The sequence below is a fragment of the Danio rerio genome, chromosome 3 (assembly GCF_049306965.1).
Source record: "Danio rerio strain Tuebingen ecotype United States chromosome 3, GRCz12tu, whole genome shotgun sequence".
NCBI lineage: Eukaryota > Metazoa > Chordata > Actinopteri > Cypriniformes > Danionidae > Danio > Danio rerio.
The window spans coordinates 17,520,267-17,538,003 of NC_133178.1; the positions used below are offsets into that span (position 1 = coordinate 17,520,267).

At 32.9% G+C, this 17,737-nt stretch overlaps 1 protein-coding gene across 3 annotated transcripts; it reads right to left on the reverse strand.

Annotated features, from left to right (window-relative positions):
• Positions 1–2,353: 2,353 nt before the first annotated feature.
• zgc:113333 lies at positions 2,354–17,411 on the reverse strand. Of its 3 annotated transcripts, XM_009299336.5 has the most exons (15): positions 17,154–17,411; positions 15,525–15,555; positions 15,010–15,090; positions 14,642–14,915; positions 14,436–14,545; positions 12,619–12,706; positions 12,239–12,403; positions 11,985–12,168; positions 10,038–10,109; positions 8,131–8,335; positions 7,951–8,033; positions 6,009–6,084; positions 4,365–4,460; positions 4,186–4,275; positions 2,354–3,179 (listed from the first exon to the last, which is right to left on the reverse strand). In XM_009299336.5, the coding sequence occupies exons 3-15, from the start codon at positions 15,087–15,089 to the stop codon at positions 2,981–2,983; spliced, it is 1,722 nt and encodes a 573-aa protein (XP_009297611.1). In that variant the 5' UTR covers position 15,090; positions 15,525–15,555; positions 17,154–17,411; the 3' UTR covers positions 2,354–2,980.
• Between the last annotated feature and the right edge of the window lie 326 nt (positions 17,412–17,737).

Genomic DNA, 17,737 nt, shown 5'->3' on the forward strand with positions numbered 1-17,737 from the left:
GCTCAGACCCTATATGTCTCTTTATCCTGATAAGGAGAATAACATGAGTTAGAGTGTCTTGCCGAGCTCAGAGCCCTCTCTTCGGACAGCATGCCAAATATGCATATTCTATTCAGTCAAATATCTGTGTTTGTGAACTCGCAAAGATCCAAGTAAGGTTCAGGTAAGGCTGACATCAGTAAACATCGACTTCTGGCTGACTTTGGGATTGCATTTGGAAAACAGTAGTGTGTGTATATATTTTTTCTTATATTGTGTACATTTAAATGTACATTAATATGTATTTATGTATGTATTTTATCATCTTTGCATCAAATCTATAATATTTATACTTAACAATTATTAATATTTTTATTTCTATTTTGTATTTTTTCTGTTTGTATGTTGTTAATGTTTTCCAACTCTTTATTTGTCCACATTTTGTTCAATAATTGTTTTATCTGAATGTAATTTGCATTGATTAAAGTAAACTATTTGATTTTAATTTTTGTTGTGTGATTTCCTCAGTTAATATATGTGGTCAGCCACATGTGGGCCATAAGAGCGTAACAGAACTCAGACTGACTTATCTTTAATACAAGGCCCATATCTGGGCCACATAAAATGTATTACTTGGCTCCAGCTTGGTGGAGTTGTGAATTTACTTTGGTTCAGTTCTGGCTAAAAAGGATGTGGGCCAGTTCTGGGCCGGGGAGCACTTAACTGATCTGGGCCACATCTTAGCTGTTTATTTGGGCCAGATCAGGGCCAAAGAAAATTTGTTGACTGGGTTGGCCCTTGGTAACCAGATTTGGCCCACCATCTGAGAGAGAGGAAGAATGATGGGGATGGTTTGGAGATCGTCAATTCAAATTAAATGTAACCCGTTGTTTGTTTTATTGTTAAAAGCTAAATTAAATGTTTATGTTAACATTTGAATTAAATGTTTAAATGTAACCTTCCTGTCATGTTCACATCCCACTCCTTACTTGAGTGTTCCTCATTTAACGTTAATTTTTACAATTAGACATAAAATAACAGCAGTGAAAATACAAATAGGCACTGAAAATGTATTTAAAAATGAACAACAGACAGAAATCAAAATACTTTTTCATTACCAACAGAGAGCTCACTAAAACAACTATCACAGGGTCTGATCAAAGAAATTGAACTTTTCATCCATCAGAATGATTTATAAACCAGTAAAGCACGAACAAAACCGCATCCTTTCCTGTGAACGGAGTGCTCTATTTTCATTCAGTTCTTCAATTGGACTACATTAGTGTACTGATTTAGGGGATAGTGACTGAGGGTATATACGGTGAGCATGGACACAGAACTAGCACTAGTTACACTTTGGTCATTTTCGAACAGGATACTAGTGGTCTTATCTAATACAATAATTGATGCTAAGCTAAGCTTAAAGTGCCCCTGCTAGACCTAGAGATATAGGCTGAACGAAGATTGGCAGAAAGAAAGAAAGAAAGAAAGAAAGGAACATGTCCCAATATAATAAGCACTGGGTCGGGATCTACAGTTGAAGTCAGAATTATTAAACCCCCTGAATTATTAGCCCCCCTGTTTATTTTTCCCCAATTTCTGTTTAACGGAGAGAAGATTTTTTCAGCACATTTCTAAACATAATAGTTTTAAGAACACATTTTTAACAGCTGATTTATTTTATCTTTGCTGTGATAACAGTAGTTTTTGACTAGATATATTTAAGACACTTTTATACAGCTTGAATTGACATTTAAAGGCTTAACTAGGTTAATTAGCTTAACTAGGCAGGTTTGGGTAATTAGGCAAGTTATTGTATAACGATGGTTTGTTCTGTAGATTATCTAAAAAAATATAGCTTAAAGGGGCAAATAATTTTTTACCTTAAAATTATGTTTAAAAATTTTAAAACTGCTTTTATTCTAGCTGAAATAAAACAAATAAGACTTTCTCCAGAAGGAAAAATATTATCAGACATACTGTGAAAATTTCCCTTTCTCAGTTAAACATCATTTGGGAAATATTTTAAAAAAATAAAAATTAAAAGGGGGGCTAATATTTCTGACTTCAACTGTAGATCAATAACATCTGAAAGCACTTTTAAAACCTCATCCCAGAATCCCTGTATTTTATGACAGAATACAAACTATGAGCTAAATCGGCTTCCTCTGATTAGCACTTATTACAAATAGAAGATATATTGTGGTGAAAGTCATATGTATTTTCTTTTGGAGAAGTGTAGTCTATGTAGTATTTGAACTGGATGAGGCATAATCTAGTGTTGATTGATTGTTTATCAATATCCCCTAAGCTATATCTCTTCCAAACAAGATATCTTCTTCTGCATTTAAGAGAAAAATGAAACTCACACAGGTTTGTGACAAGTGAGAATTTTCATTTTTGAGTAAACTGCCCCTTTAAATATAAAAATACTGAGATTTCACCATAATAAAGAGTAAAAGCAGCTACAAGTACAAAGCTTCCACATTTTTTTATGATATGTTGTAAACCCCATGATCAACAGATTTGCAGTTTTATTGTAGTCTTTTGTAAATCCCTATAAATCTAAACCAAATATTTATATAATTACAAGTCTTCTTTAATAGTATTGAAGTACTAACAATTCTTGGCATCTTTATGGAAAGCTCTACTGTAACATTTCTACAGTAAGTGATCACACATTTTGCATTTATACAGAATTGCACAATATTTGTGCTCCTCAGACCACAGTTATAAAAAACATTAATTTATGCATGATTGCATTTCATCCCTTTACAGCTAAATCTTTAGCAAAGTCCACTCAAAAACCGATTAAATAAACACATCAATGCAACGTTGTGAATTCATTTTTTCAAGCAGTTCATATATAATATATGTGTTCGTCACTTCCAGTAAAGTCCTAAGGTAATAAGCAAGGTCCCTGAGAGGGGAAACACCTCCTTTTGTGCAGAAACAAGAGGTCTGAATGCCATGTTTGGAATGTCTTTTACACCGATTTGTTTCACCTATTTTCCAAGGGGTCCACCTTTGGCTGTCCGTTGAGTTTAATGATCCGCTCTACATCAACCACCATGTTGTGAAGCGTTTCAATGTGTTCATTCACGTTCTCTTCCAACCACTCCTCTAAAGTGTCCGGGTAAAAAATCGCCTCCATGCTTTCCCGAAAAGTCAGCAAAAAGGAATCCCATTCATCCATCATTCTGACATAAAAAAGGAGAAATATTAGCTTACTCCATCTCTGTTTATGCACTTTATTTCATAAACACATCATCAAGATCACAGTCATTTAAAAGGATCGTTCACCACAAAATTAAAACTGCCAGTTTCTCACGCCCACTTATTTCTTTCTTCAATACAAAAGAAGACATTTTGAAAAATGTTGGAAAACCGGCTACCATTGACATCCATAGTATGAAATAAAACTTCTATAGATGTCAGTGGTTATCAGTTTCCAACGTTTTTTAAAATGTCTTCCTTTGTGTTTAGTATTAAACACTCATAAACATTTGGAACCACTTGAGGGCGAGTAAATGGTGAGTATGTTTTTATTTTTGGGTGAATTACCCCTTTATCTCCTACTTCTGCTTGCAGACATACAGGGATCCCACAACATTTCCATGACCTTTGCATAAAATCTGTCAGGCCAGCTCATTTAAGGAATAATTCACCCTTACATGCAAATTCTGTCCTCATTTACTACACCAAAACTTGTTCCAAAAATGAACTGGTGTCTCAAAAGAAGAAGATATTTTGAAGAATGTTGGAAAATACAAATTTTTAAGGGTAACCTCTGTTCTCCAAAGTAGGAAAAAGACTGAATAGAAGTGAATGAGTACTATTACTATCAACTGTCTGATTACAAACTTTCCTCAAAATATCTTCTTATGTTTTTTAAGAGAAAAAAGAAACTCATGTTGGAAACAAATGAAGGGATGATTTATTATTATTATTATTATTAGAATTATTATTATTATTATTTTATATTTTTCCCCACTTCGAACCAATTGTTAACAGAATCAAAATTGTTCTGAATAAATAATTTTATTAACAAACAAAAATAAAAGAAAAACAAACCAGATAAATGTAAATATAATAAAACATAAATTCATTATGGTTCACAATGACTGAAATTCTTGCATAAAATCAAAATCAACATTCGAACAACATAAAAAATAAATGAAATGAGTTTTTTTTTTTTAATCTTACTTTTTCAGATCGTCTTTGAAAAATCCAAGATTTCGAGGGTTGGCAAAGTTGCGTTTGCGATGATAAAAGCTGAATGATCCTTTGACGTGACTGCAAAAGAACAAAAGGCCCACAATACAGAGAATAAGTATCAGAATGTGCTCAGTGTGAAGCTTGTATTCATCTTATAATTCACTTACTAGTTTTGCTTGAGGTTTATAATTGAACTCTGAAGGTTGGTGTGGATCTTCTTCACCATTTCATAAATGTCTGATCCAGGAAAGGATGCACCCTTACTGAAGAACATTCAAGAGAGCATCAGTTACAAACATTCACAGCTACTTTTATTTGATAATAATTTCCAAAGTTTAGGGTGGGTACAATAAAAACAAAACAACTGCTTAAGCTCAGCAAAGTAGAAATTATAATTATAATTATTACAATAAAACGGATATACAGTTGGAGTCATTTATTATTAACATACCTGAATTATCAGCCCCCTGTTTATTTTTTTCCCCAATTATATCTTTGCCATGATGATAGTAAATAATATTTGACTAGATATTTTTCAAAACAGTTCTATACAGCTTACAGTGACATTTAAAAACTTAACTAGGTTAACTAGATTAACTAGGCAGGTTAGGGTAATCAGGCAAGTTATTGTATAATAATGGCTTCTTCTGTAGACTATGGAAAAAAATAGCTTAAAGAGGCTAATAATTTTGACCTTAAAATGGTTTTTAAAAAAATGTAAAACTGCTTTTATTCTAGCCAAAATAAAACAAATAAGACTTTCTCCAGAAGAAAAAAGTTATCAGACATACTTTGAAAATGTCCTTCCTCTGTTAAACATTATTTGGGAAATATTTAAAAATGAAAACAAACATTCAAAGAAGAGCTAATAATTCTGACTTCAATTGTATTTATTTTAATATTAAATGTATTCATGTAGTTGAAAATCCATCACTCTAGACCCCAGAAATCATTTTGATCGGTGCTGAAAACAGTATATTATCTTTATATTGAGTAAACAATAACTTTTCCCAAAGTTATTTCATGAATTATAACACATGATTTGAAAGAGCATATTTTATATATATATATATATATATATATATATATATATATATATATATATATATATATATATATATATATATATATATATATATATATATATATCCGTGTGTGTGTGTGTGTGTGTGTATTGAAATCATTCTGTCAACAAGAATTTAAAACTGGTAGTTTTTAGGAAAAGGATGTACATGCACAGAGACAAAGTTGAAATGTGAAATCCTGTGAAATTTGCATTCTTTTTCAAATATTGTTTAATGGAGCAAAATTAAATTCTTAATATTTTCAATAATATTTTTTTTTTCATCTGGAGAAAGTTATTTTTTTTAGTTTGACTATAATAAAGAAGGTTTTAAAAAAGTAAAGCAATTCTAAGGTCAATATTATTAGCTCCCTAAAGAATTTGTTTTTACAAGCTAAAGAACAAACTGTTCCGATGACTGATTACTTTACTAATTACCCTAAGTTGCCTAATTAACCTAGTTACTTTAGTTAATTTGAAATATACTGGTATTCAGCTTAACGTATTATGTACTGTAAATAGGGCAAAATAAATTATTTATAAAAACTATTATGTTAAAAAACTTGTTGAAAAAAACTGTTAAACAGAACTTTAGAAAACAACACTGAAAAATAACTACAAATTTTAGAGGAGGTCTAATCATTTTGACTTCAATTGTACATATATAACCTACATATTACATTTACAGTAGATACTTCCATTGATGCTGACAACAATAAAGTCATTGAAAATATAAACTGTTTCATACCAGTCATTTTTTTCGAGCTGAATTTCACAGCCAAGCATGCGCTGGACCTCACCCTGGGCCTTAGCATTAAATGCACCTAACACAAACACATGACAGCATGATCATATTGCAGAACTGATCTGAACTCATACAGCAGCAATAACATTATATTACACACATTAAAGAGATATAGTTCACCCAAAATAAACATTCTGTCATCATTTACTCACACTTGTTACAAATAAATGTAAGTTTTATTTTTTCTGTTAAACACAAACAGAAGATATTTTGAAAAATGTTGCAAACCTGTAACCACTGACTTCCAAAGTATTTGTTTTTCCTTTGTTGCATGTCAATGATTACAGGTTTCCTACATTCTTCAATATAAGTTTTTTGTAAAGGAAGAGTAAATCTCAATATTGTGCACGTTTTTTATCAAAATATATTGAATTAGGGCTGCATGATATTGGAAAAATCTAGAATTGCAATATTTTTTTTATTTTGCGATATATATATATATATATATATATATATATATATATATATATATATATATATATATATATATATATATATATATATATATATATATTTTTTTTTTTTTTTTTAGGTGGGCATAGATTCATTTCATTCATTCATTTTCTTGTCGGCTTAGTACCTTTATTAATCCAGGGTCACCACAGCGGAATGAACCGCCAACTTATCCAGCAAGTTTTTACACAGCGGATGCCCTTCCAGCCGCAATCCATCTCTCACACACACATTAACACACACATTCAAACACACACTACGGACAATTTAGCCTACCCAATTCACCTGTACCGCATGTCTTTGGACTATGGGAGAAACCGGAGCACCCAGAGAAAACCTACGTAAACGCAGGGAGAACATGCAAACTCCACACAAAAACACCAATTGAGCCGAGGCTTGAACCAGTGACCCAGCGACCTTCTTGCTGTGAGGCGATAGCACTACCTAACAAGTTAAATTGCATAACACTCTCACCAGACCTTACTTCTTATTTGCTTCTTAAACCGCAGTTTGTCACGGGGGCATGAATGAAATGTTCATGAGTGAATGTAAAACTGTCGAACTGCAGTTAAAGACACTCAAAATGACAGGAAACTCTGACATGAAAGCACTTAAAGTAAACACCTTATTTATATTATTTTCTATTAAGGCAAATAAAACAGATTACAGATGTCCATGTAAGGGTAGTAAGTAGTGTCTTTGAAGTTAATGATAGATCCAGATTAAAGATCCTAGATTAACCGCAATATTTTTTTGTTGTGAGTCTCGTGTTAACATTACCCCAGCACATTAACACTGATAATGGCCCACCACTGAAATATTTAGTACATATATATTAGTGGTGGGCTGTTATCTGCGTTAATGTGCTGTGGTAATGTTAACACGAGACTCACAAGAGAAAATATTGCCGTTATTAATGTTGGGTTGGGATGACTCTGCAGTGGTAGTGCATCTCCATAAAATCTAATAAACAATCTGTAAACTTTTTGGGGTCCCTCGTCAAGTTTTTGTTGTGGTCTGTGCTATGTGCAGTGCATTTCTGTATTTGCATGCGTTGAGCGTATTTTCATGCATAACAATCTAGAAAAAAAAGATATAATTGGAATAAAGTGTTTTATCATTTTCCGACTCTAACAATATTCAAGAACATTAATTGAATGATAAAATAAAAATAATAAAACGTAATCAATCAGTGTTAAAATCACAAATGGTACAATTTCTTATGCCTGAATGCTTTTAAGATTATTATACAATCACAGGCATCAAAAACACATGCAAAGTAAGAATTATAATACAAACTCAACATTGCATATTTTGAGATATGTCTACTGCAAAGGATCACGTTGCGATATTGATGCTAAAACGATATATATATTGTGCAGCCCTATACTGAATTACTGAATATTAGCATACGCCTATTTCAGACACTCACCATATTTCAGTGTCTGCAGACAGACAGTGAGAGAAGGAATGGCCACCGGGAGAAGCTCGCACAGCACTGTGTGATGCTCATACCTAGAACAAATTGTTTTGTATTACTCTTTTATGTCTGAAATGTTTAAATAATTGTATGGTTTTGCAAGTTTGCAATATGCTAAAATGGTGCATTTACCTTTGCCAGCCAGTCAGTGCAATGCCTTGAAATCTCACTGACTTGTACTGCGGCATGGATGCGATGACTTCCTGCCACTGTATATGGTTTTTTAAATGGTGATCAATTGGAGTCCAGATCTGGTCGATCCCAGATGCTCCTTTGAAAGCACTAGCAAACCACACGCCACGAAATCCAGCCTGCTCATACTTGGAGATATACTTACCTACAAATTAAAAAGGCAAAAAAGTAAGATGGTTTGTCTTAACCTAACCTTGACTATTTAAAAGTAGTCACAGATAGGCCTGTCACGATAATTAATATATCGACTTATATGGCACAACACATGGACATGACATCAATAGTTTGTGGTGATACAATATAAATCACCCACACATAAAAAAATGTAAAAACTTTTTTAGCTGATTGTGCAACATCTCTATTGGAGGTGTCAGTATGGTTAAAAAAACACTGTAGTATTTATCATAAATTACTATTATATATTTTCATGTGGGTGTCTGAAAACTGAATTTAGATCTGGTAGCAGATATCGCAGCCTTTGTTACTCTTTTACCTTGCACTTTTTTGTTAACATTTATTATTATTTATTTAGGATAGGGTTTTCACATTCTGACTCCAATGCCTCATTATTAAACTGTAAAATGACTATAAATAAATTAAATATTCTAAGGATTAAACTATTATGTGTTCTTTGAAAGAGTGTGCTTGCATTGTGATGATATTACAAAGTCATTCTGGCATTATATAATGAGTGGCATAAAATAGTCCTAAAGGGCACCTATTTGACCCCCTTTTTCAAGATTTAGGAGAAGTCTTTTGTGCCTCCAGAATGTGTCTGTAAAGTTTCAGCTCAAAACACCCATCAGATTATCTATTAGACCTTTCAGATTTTTTTTTAGCTCTGAACATCTAGTAGCTGTTTTTGTGGCCTTTGCCTTTAAGGCTAGTTCTCCCCACCCACCGTTCCCACATGCCTAACAGACTGTGCCTTGGCTGCATCAGATAAACAGCACAGTGACATACACAAATTAAACAGATCTCATGTAATGTTTGTGAACTTTCCCAATGATTATTTGATGTATTTAATGTGGAGTTAATTCAAGCCTTTCTGCGATGAGTCACACACAATGTCGTTACACACACACACACACACACACAGTGCGCACTATTAACTTTGCACTGTTTTTGCTAAGCAAATGTGACAGGATACGCATTAATATCTACTGCTGTAAGGATATTTGTTATGTTAATGTACAAAATAAACCTAATTTAACGTCCACAAACAAGGATTGAAGCGTCTTTTTTATAATTGTTCTGACATGCAGCTGTAAATTTTAACATTTTAAACTTGTAAAACTCATTCTTGATCACATTTGATGATCACAGAGAGCTGAACAGATTTATTAATCCTGGTCGCTTTGTGGACGTCCTGTCTCATTGATATAATTATCCTTCACCATGTTGTGGTGGGCCTCAAAATGGGAGGAATTTGCATCCTATTTTAACGTCAGGAAAAAAAAAAAAAAAAGAAGACTTATTGTGTTTATACCACCCAAATATGTCTGTGGACACACTATACCTACACACAGTTCTGTCTAAACAGCTTACAAAAGATGATTTATCATAGCTGCTTTAAAATAACAATAATGTTGTTTATCGCAATACATTTTGGTGCAATATATTGTACAACAAAAATTAGATATCATGACGGACCTAGTCACAGAGCTTACAAAGACTGTATTTATTTGATTAAAATACAAGAAAAAGATTATTAAATCAAAATTTTATTTTCTCATGGGTATAAGAACTCCGTTCAAAATAAGGAAGATATTTTAAGCTAATGGGTAATTGGGTAAGATTGTTCATATTGACCTTATTAAGGTATAAGTAACAGAGCCAGGCCTTACCAATGTCCTTCACGTTCAAGTTTGCATGGTAGTTCCATATCATGGGTGAAGCAAGATCTTGCAAACCTGATTCTGAAAAGGGAAAAAATCATGTCAGGGTCAAAAATGTGCTTTCCAGTTATGGTGACGTTGTGTGTGTGTTTTTTAAGTGATATTAAAAAGTGTGTTCTGTGTTTGTCGCTCAACAAAAAAATCATGTTACAACCTAGCCAAATTTTAATGATTGAAAAATGCAAGTGTCTAAAATAGGACGCACTCGAGGCCACGCTCAGACTGCTCTCGAATGCTACTGTTGCTAACGATATAACGTTAGCTTAATTAGTTTTTTACAGCCATACATGTTTGGGCAACAATCCAATTCAGAGTGTTCTGTGTTTGTCACTTAACAGAAAAATTATGTTACAACCTAGCCAAACTTTAATGATTGAAAAATGCAAGTGTCTAAAATAGGACGCAATCGAGGCAGCACTCAGACTCTCGAATGCTACTGATGCTAACGATAGTAACGTTAACTTAGCTTTTTACAGCCATACATGTTTAGGAAACAATCCAATTCAGAGAACAATGATTGGTTACCCGAGAATCATCTAATGGGTCTGCAACAGAATGGTAATTCATTTCTTGCTTTCATGAATGTTAGCAATAGTGGTGGGCAAAGCGAGGCTTCATGAAACAATGAAACTGTCTAAGCAAATGTGTTGAAACTTTCATTTCGTAAACCGTCTCTACAGTGACACATAGTGACCTTTTTTATTTATTGTTCTGGAGCAGCCTCAGCAAAGAAACAGTTGAGCAAATTGAAGTATTAAACCCCACATTGTAGAGTTGAGTTTTTAAGTAATTTAGTGAAGTAGTGAGAGTTCCAGCATTCAGAAATATTGGGTCTGAATGCAGCAACAGATTTTCGTTTTTAAATGCTTTTTAAATGTTTTTAATTGTAATTGAATTGTAACGTGTGTTGTTTTAATATTGGTTTAACAACCCAATAAACACTTTGTAAATAAATATGTCTTGTTTTGTTCATAAAAAAGGTAACATTAATAAAACAGATCAAGTCATTCAAACTCATGTCATTCTGAAGCACAGTAACTGTTCACACAAACAGTCCACTAGGCTACATAAGATCTGACTCTGTCAGTCAAAAGCAGATTCGCCAGATCTCGAAATGCTGAATTGACAGATGCTTTGAATTGCTTTATTCAAGTGACCCGTGTATCGAAACATTTTAGTCACGTGACCTGGGTGTTTCAGATCATGCTTCAGTGCCGCGTTTTGAAACACTTCCACTTCGGGATCTCAACACTACTGTTTATATAACAGGGGAGCGTGGTGGCGCAGTGGGTAGCAAAATCAGCTCACAGCAAGAAACTGGCTCCGGTTGGGTCAGTTAGCATTTCTCTTTGGAGTTTGCATGTCCTCACTGTTTGCACGTGGGTTTCCTCCATATGCTCTGGTTTCCCCCACAAGTCCAAAGACATGCGGTACAGGTGAATTGGGTGAACTAAAATTTTCTATGGTGTATGTGTGATAATGAGTGTGTATGGGTGTTTCCCAGTGACAGGTTGCAGCTGGAAGGCCATCCGCTGCATAAAACATATGCAGGATAAGTTAGCGGTTTATTCTGCTGTGGCGACCCCAGATTAATTAAGAGAATTAGCTGAAAAGAAAATGAATTAATGTTTATTTAACACTTGTTGGCTTCACTGCTTCATCGAGCCTCCATTTTAACCTGAATACAGAATTAGTAAAAACTTCACAATTCCGTACCACACATAATTCAGAGTCTTTATGTTTTCCAGCAATACATCTATAATATTTTAGGAACTATTTTTTGAATTCTCTTTACCTGGACTTTAAGATTGAAAGCTACACTAATTAACTTTCCTCATCACACCATTTAAGATCTGTACATTTACAGTTAGCACACAGTGAGTTTAATATACAGACCTTTTATAGTGTCAGGGCTAAATTTCCTGAACATGTCGTCCCACAAGATCAGCTTGATTCTTTGCTTCTGTTTGGTCATAAACTTTGCAACTGCAGTCACATGATTGAGGTAGAGCTTGCCCATGTCTCCGTTGTTGGCTTCTAACCATCGCTTCGAATCTTCACTTTCGCCCAAGCCACGCACCTAAAATGATTATTATGGTTATATTTATGTCTTTATAATTCTGATCTGCAAAGAATAGAAATCCACAGACCTCATCGGCACCAATGTGGAACCACCGTGCTTCTGGGTGCTTCTTCATAACCTGCATTAGCATGTTTTGAACGAGTTCCATGCTTCCTTGGGCCAGAGAGTTTAGACTATTGGGAAACGTTTCCACTTCTCTCAATTTAAAATACTTTTCATGTTTTAAGACGAACTGAAATGTGAACAGAAAGCCTGGTTAAGCAGAGCTGCAACGCATCCACAGCATTTGAATGATTTTTGCCTCCACACATTTATCAGAAATGGTTGAACTAGACATTATGTAAAGAATCCACTTGTAAAACAAAATGTAAATGCCTCTTTAGCACTGCACTGAAGTATGTAGTATGCACATATTTGAGATTTTTTGTTGATAAAATCTCTACTTGCCTCCATGTGTCCAAACACCTGCACCAAAGGTATCAGTTCCAGATTGTGTCGTTTAGCCAGAGACTTAATTTCCTCTATATCTTCCGGACTTTTTGTGAACAATAAAAGACAAACAAGTGATAAATATACTGCATTCATAAAAATACATGCATAGAAACTGTCAACTTATGATCTCTAAATATATTTTAGCAACATTTTATCCATGAATTGAAAGGCTTAGAGTTACAGAGGAAGCTTCAATAGATATTTACTTAAACTTTCAAATGTATTAGCAATATTTTTTTTTTTTACATTTTAGAAGTTTGATATACATTGCTCCTCGGCATATAAGTACACCCCTTACAAATTTATTTTTTAATCCACATTTTTAATAGGAAGCTCTACAATATATTATATTTAATAACTTGCCAATAACTGTTAGATAGCTGTTAATAGATCAAAAAATTGTGCACCCAAATTTATGTTATAGAACAATATTAAATACAAATTTAAAAAGGAGAAAAATCGAGGGAAGATAAATAAATGGAAAAATTTAGTTGAATTTTTTTGTGATATTTTGCTTGAATTTAATTGTATTATCTTTTAATTTCTAAACATGTTTGGTGCCTAAAATATTATTTTAATAAATATATCTGTTTAATAAATCTGTTTTGTTTAAATGGACCAAAATACATTTCCTATATTCACTGAGAAATGGATACAAACATTCATTTTCAAAATGAAGTGTACTCAATTATGCGAAGCACTGTTCATAGCCACTTGACATGGTCAACCAAAAGCTGTTTAAATAACTTTTTTCAGCAATAAAGTTGAAATAAATATTATATAAATATAATAATAATAATAACAATATAAAAAAACTAAAAGAAGTTTAAGAACAAAACTCTCTGCTTCTCCCGTTTTCAAAATAAGAGTCCTGTCTAGATAGTAAGATTGTTGTAATCTCACTAGGATATATTGTGGCCTATCAAACTCTACCTGGGGCATTCATATTAATGATCCCTTCTGTATTGTAAGAGTCTGTGTTTTGTTCCATTTGGCTTCTTTTTCGCAAAGATGTACACTCACGAAATTTACATGAGTCTGAGGAAACAATTAAGTTTGTGGCTCATGGTGCATCATTTACATGTACTGAACCCTTATTATTCAGCCTTGCCTAGTTATACAGCTTTTTATTCTTTAGCACCTTTAAACTAATTTTATATAAATACTTTAAATGTATATATAAACGTATTATTGTTATTTTAGGGCAAGTTTATTTACATAGCACATTTCCTACAGTGGCAATTCAAAGTGCTTCACGTAAACAGGAATAATATAAACAAGTATAAATAAAATAGAAACAAATATTATGAAAACAGATTAAAAACAGAGTAGGGACAGATTTTCATATTCCAAAACACAGATATATCATATTTTCTCATTTTACTCTGGGACTTCCCCATTCTAGTGATCACCCAGCCTCTGTGGACATTTTCTGCAATTAATCTAATGGACGTCTTCAACAGATTCAAATTTTCACCTAGAATTGAAAAGTTAAGCTTTACAGCTCTAATTACATGCCCCCCTATTTCAACTTCCTTCTGGATGTAAATCACACGGCCCCTGATTTTAACCCCCTCCCAGAAGCAAATGGATATAGCTAGCTGAACGTAATAAAAGGCATTGATCTCAGCCAGACGTTAGGGACTTTTACCCTCCATCCCACATAATCCCTTACATAAGGGTGAATAGCAATTGCCAAAATGTTACTTTTTTGAGTAACCTGCATGCAATGAAGTCGAGTTTAGTTAACACACACAGACTCATTCACCCACCTGTATGCAAAGCTTGATTTGAGAATTTCAAGGTCTCCCTCATAGGGAAACATGTCCTCATATTCCAGCAATATCCCATTAGCACCCAAAGATGACAGTAGAGGGAATAACTAGAAAACAACATAACTATTAACACATTTGTTTTTGTTGTGCTTTGATCACATTTCAAGTGCAATCTGATACAACCTGCATACATTGATTCTCACCTGCTCAAGGTATTTAACTTTGGGTGGGGCACCTTTCAGATCTAAATGCACAATCTTTAGTGGATCTGTTTTTTCAGGAACTTCTGGCTTTAATTGCTCTTGTTTTTTCTGAATCTTCTCACTTTCCTCTTGCTCAACTTTAGGCTGTTGTTCTGTTTTCACGGTATCCTGTTTATTTTCAACCACTTTTATCAGTGGGATTCGTTGGCTAGCCCAGAAATTACCACCTTGTATGATCTGGTGGGTCTTTTCACTTTTAGACTTCACACTTCCTCTATAAATAGAATGCAAATAAATCACTATACAAGCTTGTTCAGGACATTGAAGCATGGATGCACAAAGAGACCCTTGTGAAATGTGATGCTCACCTGGGGTTGAAGAACAGTTTCACCATGGCCACAATCACTAAGGAGCCGATGATTAACCTAATAAGCTTTTGGCTGCTCATGCTGCAAGCAACGATAATACATCTTATTTATAATGCAAGTTTCTAATGCCCAAAGCACTACAGAGAGTTACACAAACAGATATGCATTTGGAATATTCTAAGGGAAGCATTACGTTTAAGCTGGTTTTATATTCAGACTTTCTCCTTGATAATATAATTTCAGAATAGTTTTCTTTGTATTTCCTTAACAGGGAACATATTAGCAGGCAATGAATATCAAAGCACATCGTGCACAGTCAATTAAATAGAGTTAACGTGTTGTTTTGAAGTCACACTAACTGTACATTCAATTTCAGACATAATATTCAAAGTAACATGGTACACAAGACAGAGACCATATCACAAGTTGTCACCGTTATAAAACCAACTAATGAAGGCAGGCATTAAAGGGATAGTTCATGCAAAAGTAAAACTAATTTACTCATTAATACTTGCCCTCAGTTTGTTCCAAACCTTTATGGGTTTTCTGTTTAACACAAAATTTGTTATTTTGAACAATGTTAAAAAAAGCAACCATTGACTTTAGGCAAATTCAATCCGTAAATTAAAAAACATGATTAAAGAAGTACACAAATTTAATTCGTAAATTCAAAACACGATTCAAAAATACACAAATTCAATTAGTAAATTAAAAAAATAATTTAAACATACACAATTTCAATTTGTAAATTCAAAAACGATTTATAAATACACAAATCCAATTTGTCAATTCAAAACACGATTCAAAAATACACAAATTCAATTTATAAATTCAAAACATGATTCAAAAATACACAAATCCAATTAAAAAATACTAACTCGATTCAAACATAAATAAACTCAATTTGTTGATTAAAAAATATTTAAAAATAAACAAATCGAATTCATTAATTCAAAAAATTATTTAAAAAATACACAAATTCAATTTATAAAGTAAAAAAATGATTAAAAAATACACAAATTCAATTCTTTGATTCAAAACACGATTCAAAAATACACAAATCCAATTCATAAGTTCAAAAAAATCATTCAAAAATACACAAATCCAATTCATAAATTTAAAACATGATTTAAACATAAATAAATTGAATTTTTGAATTCCAAAAACTATTAAAAAATACACAAATCCAATTCATCAATTCAAAAAACAACTCAAAATACACAAATTCAATATGAAAATTCAAAAAAAGTGATCCGAAAATAAACAAATTTAATTCGGAAAGTCAAATAAATGATTAATAAATACACAAATCAGATTTGTACATTTAAAACAGGATTGTATTTTGAACAATGTAAAAAAAAGCAACCATTGACTTTAGGACTGCACAATATAAAACTAATTATTCAGTAGTAGAAAGTTAAAAAGTTGTATATTTCCGTGCCTGTTTTAAATTCATTTGAAAAGCCTTTAAAACATATGCAAAGGATAAAGATTCTCTCTGTTTTGGTTACTATTTGCAGTGACTCCAAAAATGTCATGTATTCTGAATTGTGGTGTTGATCAACTATAATCATCCAACCTCAACATTGCATATTCTGCTATGTGACTTTTGTGGACACAAACATTGCAATATTGATGCTGAAACAATATGTTGTGCAGCCCAAATTGACTTGCATAGTATAAACAGCAAATATGGACATCAATGGTTATAGATTTAACGTTTTTTTTTTCAAAATATCTTCGTTTGTATAGAAAAAAATTAAAATAAACTCATAAAGGTTTTTGACAAGTAAAGCGAGAGTAATGATTATGTAATTATCAGTTTTGGATGAACTGTCAGGTTAGCAAAAAAACATAAACGATGAAAAATATCACCCTTGTAGATCATAAATGTGCATAAAGATCAAGTTATGTACTTATAATACATTTAAAAATAATGCAACACTTCGCAAATTCAAATGAGTGTCTAAAATGCATCAATAATAAAAGTAGATCAACAATATTTAGTGCATAAAATGTTTGCGTACAATTTTAACTTTTCAGCATCAAAGCTAAATTGTTTGTTGCAAAAATAAAACATATGACGCTATATTAATGCCTCACTGTTGTTACTATTATAGAAAATATCGAACAAGTGTACTTACTCTGTTAAAAAAAATTCTCGGTCCCTTTACTAGACGAGTTTAAAAGGCATATAGTCATACAGACATACATTTACTTCCGTACGGTGTTGATGGACCATCAAGCGAACGTGTTTTTGAGTTACCGCGACAAGCTTAACCAGTTTAACGTGTCGATTTTACAACTGCTCTTTTGCACAATTAATACATGGTGGTAAACATGTTTCTGTACTTGTCTACAAGAAACACGTTAACCCGCAAACGATGACAGTAAAAGTGTGCGCGTCACATCGACGCTTTACGGCAGGTAAGCAAACACTCCGCGGCTGTAACATGTGTAATATATGGGCATATAAACAATGCAATTCAGCGTGTCATGACAAATGTGACCCTGAACGACAAAAGCAGTCAATATATGTGTCTAAATATATTAGCCAAAAATACGCTGTCTAGGTCAAAATGATATTATTATTTATATAATATTGAAATGTTCCGTAATCTATCTATCTTGTAAAGAAAAATTGTCGACACTGAATGACTTCCCTCGACGTAACCTGACAGTTGACCTTTATAAAACTTTTTTCTTTAAGTCCCACCCTTTACCTCTC